We start from the raw sequence: 10539 nt of genomic DNA on the forward strand, positions 1-10539 counted from the left end.
TGTCCATCCAAGGCCAGGAGGTGGAGCAGGTTTACACCATCTCAAAATTACAAAATTGTACTCACAACCTTAAAAATCATAGATTTTGAGCTGCTTTTTTCTCTCTGACATACATGAGAATAAAACTCAGAAGTATAGATAGAAAATTGTCTGTATGTTTTGTTTTATGTTTCAAAGAGAAGAGCTGTTGACGTGACTTTAAAGTATTTGATCTTGAATCTACTTATTAACAAAAGTAGTACCAGACAAAAACATAGGAATCACATTTGCCTTATCTACATACAAGGACAAAGTCATCATGTGGTAAATCATCAATGAACAACAGTGTGCCATGATAAGAGGTGCACATAAATATCCCTGTGTGGTCCACATCTAGTCTTATTCACCAACAAGACATAAACAGCGGCTCCTCGTCTTCTCCTGAGTCCATTTTGCAAGTCAAGGTATGTGGTTGTAAAGCTTTTAGATACACATTCTGGAGGATCATTAGATTGTAGGTCTTGGATAAATTTCATTCAGTATTAAAGATGACAATGTTTATTTCTCCATTTTAAATATATAACTCTCTTGTTTGTCTCAACCAGAACAATGAACCACAGTTCAGTTCTGCCTTTGCTGCTCCTTCTGGGGACGTGTTCTGCTTACACCTATCGTAAGTAGGATCTGGTTATATTTTTTATATATTTAAGTCTCCCACGTTCCCTTGAACGGCTTCAAGTGATACATTTGGAAACAATAAGAGATGCAGAAAAACCTTTGAGAGGTGTTGGAAAAGATGACATTTTAGTCTTAGAATGTGTATTTCATCCGTCTCCCTCACAGAGAATGTGGCCTTGCGTGGAAAAGCGACGCAGTCAGACCGCCTTGTGGACGCATCTGGAGCTGCGTACAATGCTATTGATGGAAATCGTGAATCTAACTACGGGGCTGGATCTTGCACCCACACTGTGGAACAGAGCAACCCCTGGTGGAGAGTGGACCTGCTGGAGTCCTACATCGTCACCTCCATCATCGTCACCAACAGAGACGCCTTTGCAGAAAGGCTCAACGGCGCGGAGATTCACATCGGCAACTCTTTACGAGACAACGGTATCGAAAACCCAGTGTGAGTGAATGTAATGATGTCTTAAATACAAGGTTTCATTTCAACACAAGGAAATAGTTTCGCAGACCTAAGACCCCCCCATCCTGAAGCAGCTCATCTTGTGACCGATTATCGAGTCGATCACTAAATGATAGCATGTGTTGTGTGAAATACTGCCTCAACTCTTTCTCCAGCTGGTTAAGTGTTGGTATTATTTCTTACTTGATATTGATATATACCTTTCAAGCACCCCGCATATAAAAATAATGAATGCACTGCTTCCTCTCTCTCTCTTTTAGGGGTGGTGTGATTCCTCATATCCCAGCAGGCAGGTCTTTAAAACTCACTTTTACCAGACGTATGGAGGGACGTTTTGTGACTGTGGTGCTACCCGGTTCAAAAAGAATCCTGACACTCTGTGAAGTGGAAGTCTACGGGTACCACGCCCCAACAGGTGAGAACTGAACACGAGATTGAAGTCACACAGGATGGGACTTTCTATGTGATGCCTCATCTTCTATACAGGGAGGTCACACAACAGTTTCAACTACATTCATTTGAATAAAGATAATAGATACATGCACTTCCTGTTACTAAAACGTCTCTAAAGCTCTTCTCTGCAAAGTTGCATATATTTGAGCGAAATGTGTCATAACTCTAACTCATAATATAGTGAAACTCACAAGCTTGCCAATTTGCCAATTTTCATTTAGAAAAGTTTGGATTGGCAAAGTTGTCATACATACTGTGAATTGAAAACAGGCCTCTAAACAACTCTCCATGTAGTACCTTCTGGAAAGCTATAACATGGCAACAATGTGCAAACAGTGAATTTCAGTTTCAAGACATACACAGATTGGGGCAACTTTAAAAAAGAAAATAAATGATCAGTGCTGATGTTTGCAAATGTGTTCTTTATGCAGGAGACAACCTGGCAATCCAAGGAAAGGCCACACAGTCGTCAGTGTCTTCTGCAGGAATGGCATATTATGCCATAGATGGGAATCGTGCCACCATCTGGAGCCACGCTTCTTGTACTTACACAAACCAAGACTTTAACCCCTGGTGGCGAGTGGACCTGAGCAAAACCCATAAAGTGTTTTCTGTCAACATAACCAACTACAGAGATCCTAATTTACAACTTGTTGGGGCTGAGATCAGAATTGGAGATTCTCTTGAAAACAATGGCAACAGCAATCCCAGGTAGTTTAATGTCCATCAACTAAAATGCTACTATAACTAGAAGTTTGTGATTATTGGATATCTGCCATTGGGTTTGTTTGTAAGCACATCAATCCTCAAAATAAATATCAAAGAATAAAGGTTCGTCATAACTTAGCATTATCCGATGTTCATCAAATGACTTCATCAGGTGAGTTAACAAATTAATTTCTTCTTCCGCTAGGTGTGCTGTGATCTCAAGAATCGCTCCGGGTTTCACCGAAAGCTTCCAGTGTGACGGGATGGACGGTCGCTACGTCAACATCGTCATTCCTGGAAGAAGCGAGTTCCTGAGCCTGTGTGAGGTGGAGGTGTACGGCTCCAGACTGGATTAGGTTCATGATCAATCATCTCAGTTCCATTGAATATAAAATCAACATTATCTTCTTCAGGAAGAAAGAATTCACTTCTGGACTGTTGTATTGGACTGCATTATTTTTTGCTAGGTATACCAACACAACTGGCAACTGTTTGGATCTTCAAAGGTATCAGACAAAAACACAAGATGAGACTTGAACTACATCTCCCAGCATGCATTTTGGTAAAAAAATATCCTATTTTTAAATTTAAAATGCTGACAACAACTGAGCGGGAAAAACGATTTGATTGAAAATGATTCACGGCAGACATAAGGTGCTACTTATAAAAATTAAAGGTAAACTATGTATGAATAGACTGATAAAAAGTGATCCCCTCTCAATCATCACTTGTGACCCACTAGAAGTGTGTGGCGGGGTTTGTATCTGCAGAGACTCGACAGGAACCGTGCAAAAGATGCCGGTTCGGAACGGGCGAATGCTCGGCCGGGACTATCTCAGCTTTCTCGAGGAAAACACCGTACTGTCACAGCTGTACTCAGAAGCAACGATGAAATACAGTCTGTTTCACTGGGAATAAAACACACCAACTGTATCATAATAATGATATGTACATTTGTATTGCATTTAACCCTACAGTGACAATAATGTTGCATATTTAGGCCTACATATGATTTGGTAAGAACTTTGTACTTTTGTATTTGTTTTAAATAATCCTGTTTGGTTTTGTATATAGCGGTTGCAGATTTGTTTTTTGACTGAAGTGAAGATTTTAATTTCTAATTCTGAAATTCTCTCACTGTCAGCAGATGACTATAAAAAGGTAAATAAATGAAAGAAAAAAACATCCTGCCTTTGTTCCTTTTTTCTGTTTGCTTTTTTTTGAAACTATATACATTTCTATGTGGAAACTATTTGTAACATGTATAATCTGCCTATTACCTATTGCGCTTCAGATGTGCTGGGAGGTGTATTTTTTACATTTTCAAGAGTGCATGAGAAGTAGTTTGTGTGGAGCAAACTTCACTTAGAAAACACAGAACATAAGAACAAGGCTAGGTTTGAATTTCAGGAACCACATGAGGACGCAGGACAGTGGAAATTCCCAAACTCCAGTTATTTTGAAATATTATGTTATTTAGAAAGGTGGGTTTTGGGACTCCTGGGAATCGAGTGCCCTGCTTTGCACAGTTGGCCACAGGATGGACCCCCTCGACTCTCACACACAGGCAGTCCAGTCAATGTAACGTGCTTTTATTCTTCCAACGTGTGAAGCAAATAAAAAGAGCAATATACTGCACAAATATTTTCAGGTTACATTACAGTACTTGAATGCACATTGGAACAATGAAAACCTGCACTTTTATTATGTGTCTTCCATTTAAAGTCTCACATCAATATGGTTGCACTTCCTGGTCAGACAAACACACTGAGATAAAACAGTAAAAATAGAGAATATATTTGTGTTGCTGACAGGTGGATCACATAAGACACAACTTCCCGGTCTGATATTCCGTGTGTGCAATGCATTCTCAGGATTGTAATATTGAAGTGTGAAGCCACAACAGGAGGAGAGTTGAGGACCATTATAGTAATAAAACTAGAGGAGCATTGACAATGTGTTTGATTTCTCTCCACGCTGATGATGATTCACATGGATGAATATAAAAGCCCACTTATGTATTGGCTGAATTAACATGATTACTTACTGGGTCGCTCTTCCACACTTTCTTAAATTGAGAAAGTTGAAATACACATTAAAATATATAATGGAGAACACTAACTTAAAAGTTTTCATTGTAATAGTTCTAGTTTAACTAGCTATAACTATCCATTAGCTAGCAAGTAAAGCTTAGGGACAATTCAACCACAAAATCACAAATACATATTTTTCCTCTTACCTGTAGTGCTATTTATCAATCTGAATGGTTTTGGTGAGTTGTATGTAGAGTATTGGATATATTGGCCGTAGTAATGTCTACCTTCTCTCTCATACAATAGAGATGGCACTCAGCTTGTGGTGCACAAAGACCTTTGAGAAAATTGTTCCTCCACAAAACTGCTCAGAACAAGGTCTGGGGATTATCTTGAGTAACCGGGTCATGATTTCTAGAAAGAAACAGTGTTGTTGAGTTTTTTAAATGTATATTTTTGATGCTTTTGAGCACCACAAGCCAAGTGTCATCAATTATATTCAGGTGAAGGCAGACGTCTCTATATCCCTTATCCCCACAACTCTGCAACTCACACCAAAAACAATCTAGATTGATACATAACACTGCAGGTAAATGGAGGGTTGCACTGTCCGTTTAAGATATGATCGCACCATGAGCATCAGATGGACATCACCGATGTAAAATGTCTCTGTTACATATTATGAGCCTCCTCAAACCTAATCCAGTCTGGAGCCGTACACCTCCACCTCACACAGGGTCAGGTACTCGCTTCTTCCAGGAATGACGATGTTGACGTAGCGACCGTCCATCCCGTCACACAAAAAGTCTTTTGTAAAACCTCCAGGGATGCTTGAGATCACAGCACACCTAGCGGTAGAAGAAATTAACTTGAACTCACCAAAGGATAATTTTAATACTCACTAATTAAGTAGTTTGATAAATATAAGTCACTGTGAAACTTTTTCAAAACAAACTCAATGACAAATAACCATTAATCAAAAACATTTAGTTATATTTTAGTTTAAGGACTGTAAACTATACCTGGGGTTGTTGTTGCCATTGTTTTCAAGCGAATCTCCAATTAAGATCTCGGCTCCATTAAGTCGTTGTGGCAGAGAATCAATTACGTTGGTTATGTTGACAGAAAACACTTTATGGGTTTTGCCCAGGTCCAGTCGCCACCACGGGTTAAAGTCGGCCTTTGTGTGAGTACAAGAAGCCTGATTCCAGTAGTATGCACGGTTCCCATCTATGGCGTTAATTGCAATGCCTGTAGTATGCAGTGACGACTGTGTGGCTTTTCCTTGGAGTGCCAGGTTCTCTCCTGCATAAAGGACGTATTTACAAACATCAGCACTGATAGATGGTTTAACGTGATGTTTTCTGCATAACAAAGTAAATGTCTTGAAACTGATGTTCGAAACTATTTGCACATTGACGCAATTTTCCAGCTTTCCAGAAGAAACTGCAGTTAAAGATGGAGAAGTCATGGAAAGTTGTAAAGATGCCTGTTGTTTATTTGGATCAGAACCGTGAAACCTAAAGGATGCGCCAGCAGCCAGCAGGAGTACGTGTATCAATCAGGTTTTATATATTTGTAAATCTTATCTTTTCAGAAAATGTGTCTTTGAATGATTGACCAATGTTGTTGATGTCTGCCTTCTCTCGAATATAAAGGGACTATTTTACACTTGGATTGTGGTGCTCAATTTGTCCAGAAATCCAATTAAAAGACCAAAATTAACGATCCTGCTATTAAATATTGTCTTTGTAATCAAAGCTTGATATGTTTTCTTCCTCTGTGCCCCATTGTTGTCCAAAGATTATTCAAAAGCCACACTGTTGAACTAATTGACAAGTTCCTTCATTAGCATGAACACACACACTGAAGTTTATTTAGAAAAGTACATTATCAACTGAAAGAATGGAAGTCTTAAAACTAAATTTTACAACATTAGTTGAATGTGGATTTAAAAAATCTAAACATGCACTGTCATAAACAACATGTCAAAAATGTGTCACGTGTAGTACTTGCTGTTTACTGTAAAGTCCATAATAAATCTGGCTGTACTTCCTGGTCAGATAAATACAGAGCTAAAACAGCAAAATGTTTATAATTTGCCGACAGGTGGATGATATTCAATTCAATTCAGTTTATTTTATATAGCCCAACATCACAAATACAAGTTTGCCTCGCAGGGCTTTACAATCTGTACACATGACATCCCTATCCCGGGACCTCACATCGGATCAGGAAAAACTCCCCCAATAAAGATAGTAAAAACCCTTTCACAGGGAAACAAAGGGGAAGAAACCTGAGGGAGAGCAACAGAGGAGGATCCCTCTCCCCGGATGGACAGAAGCAATAGATGTCATTTGGCCAGAATGAATAACGTAACGGAGTTACAGCACATTCAATGAATGTGACAGAAATTATTCATATAATGAGTAGTAGGCATGGTCCATGATCCAGATAGCCACGATCCGTATATCCGATAAAAGACACAACTTCCTGGATTGATTAGATAAAGTTTGTACTTTGCACTATCAGGTGGATAACATTGATGTCACGGTTCAGGCTTTTATTTGAATTCCTGTATTATTTTGAAGTTCCTTGTCTCCTGGTTGTCCTCTGTTTCCCTTCACTTTCTGTCCCTGTGATTGTCTCCCTTGTCCTTGATTGAATCCTCCTGTGTCTAATCACCTTCACCTTCCCAGTGTATTTAAACCCTGTTTGTTTCCTGCCCCGTTGTCTGTTTGTCTGTGTGTATAGCTGCGTATATATATATACAGCGTATAGCCCTGTGTATATATATATGCTACGTTCCTTGTGTTCTCCCCACCTTCTTTCCATTGGCTGTCACTCTGATGAAGAATTATTAATCAGTTGCCTCCATCTGTACTACTTGCACTATGCACTACTCTGTTGTATCTGTTGTCTTTAATGTCTTTTTTTATATTTATCTTGTTTATTGTATACAATATGTATATATGTACAAGGAGAGCAATGTGAAACCGGAGGACACACATAATAAAGCAGATTCCGATTTTTTTTGAGAATACAGTTACTTTACCCCCGGTGAGTGGGCTTTTGGGTCGAGTTCTTTGGAGCTACACTGACGATTGACACTGGCAAGGCACAATGTCGCCACCACGGGTTAAAGTCGGCCTTTGTGTCAGTACAAGAAGCCTGATTCCAGTAGTATGCACGGTTCCCATCTATGGCGTTAATTGCAATGCCTGTAGTATGCAGTGACGACTGTGTGGCTTTTCCTTGGAGTGCCAGGTTCTCTCCTGCATAAAGGACGTATTTACAAACATCAGCACTGATAGATGGTTTAACGTGATGTTTTCTGCATAACAAAGTAAATGTCTTGAAACTGATGTTCGAAACTATTTGCACATTGACGCAATTTTCCAGCTTTCCAGAAGAAACTGCAGTTAAAGATGGAGAAGTCATGGAAAGTTGTAAAGATGCCTGTTGTTTATTTGGATCAGAACCGTGAAACCTAAAGGATGCGCCAGCAGCCAGCAGGAGTACGTGTATCAATCAGGTTTTATATATTTGTAAATCTTATCTTTTCAGAAAATGTGTCTTCGAACGATTGACCAACGTTTTCAAGATAAACCAAAAATCTAAAACATAGCAAGACTCACCAGGATGTGAGTCTTGCTATGTTTTAGATTTTTAGATATTTTAGGTAGTTAGACGTAAGACACATTTAGCTCAAATAGACACAAGCAAAAAAAAAAAGATTGATAAGCAACAAGAAGCGCATGCATTGTGCCCATTATCTTAAAAACGCTCTTCAAACTGTGGTGTGACCTCGGCTGTATAGAAGATGAGGCATCACTTAGAAAGTCTCATCTTGTGTGACTTCAACCTCGTGTTCAGTTCTCACCTGTTGGGGCGTGGTACCCGTAGACTTCCACTTCACAGAGTGTCAGGATTCTTTTTGCACCGGGTAGCACCACAGTCACATAATGTCCCTCCACACGTCTGGTAAAAGTGAGTTTTAAAGACCTGCCTGCTGGATTATGAGGAATCACACCAGCCCTAAAATAGAGAGAGGAGGCAGTGCATTCATTATTTTTATATGCGGGGTGCTTGAAAGGTATATATCAATATCAAGTAAGAAATAATACAACACTTAACCAGCTGTATTTAAGACGTCATTACGTTCACTCACAGTGGGTTTATGAGACCGTTGTCTTGTAAAGAGTTGCAGATGTGGATCTTGGCCCCGTCAAGCCTTTCTGCAGATGCGTCTCCTCTGGTGGTGACGATGATGGAGGTGACGATGTAGGACTCCAGAGCTGCCAACTTTTCAAAAAACCTTGGAGTGAGATTTTGTCGGGGGTGACCAACATTTTTCCGCGCACGCAGCCCCACGTTGGTGGCTCAAATATCAGGAAATTTGAATTAATTTGGCGTTGTACCCATGTTGTACCCTGCATTCTGGTGGTTTGTGGGGCCCAAAGTCGTTGATAGGAGCGGCCTACTTGAGATGGACAACATTGGTTACATTCTGTGAAGCAAAGACATAGCTGATGGGTCCACCCCCAGGATAAATTAATGGCAGAATATCCTGAAAACCTGCAAGCAACATCCAAACCATGAATGTGAATACAGGGGATTTCCCCCGTGTCCCCCATGGCCAGTCCGCCCCTACTTTGGGGAAATAGGATGTCTAGGTTTACAGATCTTAAAATATAAACTTGTTCTATTAGACTACATATATATGTAGTCTAATAGAACACGTTTATATTTTATATAATAAAATATAAATATATATGTATATATTTATATTTTATTACAATATATTCATGATATTCATATTGTATATTTATGATATTATATGGTATTTGTATATCATATTATACTGACTATTATTATATGGTATATATAATATATATATATATATTAATATACTGAATTTTATGAATAAGATGTCCTTATTATGTCAGTGTTGGATTAAATGTTAAATATTTAACTGCAAAGTAGTAATGCGTGTTTGATACCTTTTTTTTGCATGGAATCATACTAGGATGTTTGCTGAAATTGATTGGATGGCCCTACCCAAAAAACTGGTTGCACTTCCTGGTAAGATAAGCACAGAGATAAAACAGTAAAATGAGAGAATATTCACGTTTATAATTTGCCGCCAGGTGGATGATATGAGACACAACTTCCTGGTTTGATTAGATAACGTTTGTACTTTCCATTATCGGGATAATATTGATGCTCTCAAGGACAAACAAAACAAGTGTGAAACCACATGAGGACAAAGAAGAGGAGAATAGGTTCTTAATAATTGTCCAATAAATTAATCGTAATAAGTATTATGGGATATATCTTATTCCTCTGTACAATAGAGCTCCATTGTCAATCAATGAGTCACACTGTTGCACTGACTTGCATTACCATGAACACAAACACAAAGCACACCTTTTTTTTGTGTCTTAAAAATAGATTTTCATGAAGGAAAAGCTTCTCAAGATCAGAAGTAATTCATAAATCTTTTCCTAAATATCCAAGTTTCTTATGAACTAAATGGAGTCATCTATTAAATCAGATTGCACCATTGAAATAAAAAATTAACCGAGTAAAGACTTTAGGAATGTGTAAATGAGTTACGAGGAAACATTTGTTTTGCTGTTCAATAAAGAGCAATCAACCATGTAAACAGGAAGTTACTGTAGCACTGCAAGCTAGCATAACCTCCAAAAATCACTGTTTAGACGCACATAAGATACATCTTCAATCTGTAAATTTTGGTTTACGTCCCACAACTGGGACGACACTTAGGCCCAGTTCGTGGCGATTGAAGAAGCGATTCAACGACACGAAAACTGAATTGTCGCCGACACCATCGAGGACCAGGTTATGACCGCCTTGATCCACCAGGTGCAACAACTCACGGCAGTCTCGGAGCCCTGGTTTGGGGAGTTCCGGTACCCCTGGTCACTCATTACGACATCCTTTGAGTTACTCTAAGGAGCCACCATCTTCACATCACCTGGTCCGATCAGCCACAGGCGTGTCTGTGTTCCAGTGCGCATATGGGTTCCAGCCTCTGTTCCCCGTGTTGCAAAAGGAGGTTTCCTATTTCGGTCCAGACCTTCAGCCGCCGCTGCCGCCAGATCTGGACGAGGGTGTGATTTAAATAAACTTGAGCTTTGCTAAAAACCCATATTACAATGAATACTATTCCAGCACCGAGAGGTTAAAGGGTTTCAA

At 39.3% G+C, this 10539-nt stretch overlaps 2 protein-coding genes across 2 annotated transcripts; one reads left to right on the forward strand and one right to left on the reverse strand.

The window, feature by feature from the left end:
* Positions 1–794: 794 nt before the first annotated feature.
* Positions 795–2640, forward strand: LOC306745243 (fucolectin-5; the record flags this gene model as incomplete). Its single annotated transcript, XM_079227996.1, has 4 exons — positions 795–1105; positions 1384–1538; positions 2008–2287; positions 2490–2640. 4 exons carry the CDS (start codon positions 795–797, stop codon positions 2638–2640), a joined length of 897 nt encoding a protein of 298 aa, XP_079084122.1.
* A 2374-nt stretch (positions 2641–5014) lies between these two features.
* LOC306745245 (fucolectin-like) lies at positions 5015–10271 on the reverse strand (the record flags this gene model as incomplete). Its single annotated transcript, XM_079227998.1, has 5 exons — positions 5015–5165; positions 5340–5622; positions 8201–8298; positions 8489–8622; positions 10221–10271. 5 exons carry the CDS (start codon positions 10269–10271, stop codon positions 5015–5017), a joined length of 717 nt encoding a protein of 238 aa, XP_079084124.1.
* Positions 10272–10539: the final 268 nt, after the last annotated feature.

The sequence above is a fragment of the Taurulus bubalis genome (assembly GCF_910589615.1).
Source record: "Taurulus bubalis genome assembly, chromosome: 12".
Classification (NCBI taxonomy): Eukaryota; Metazoa; Chordata; class Actinopteri; order Perciformes; family Cottidae; genus Taurulus; species Taurulus bubalis.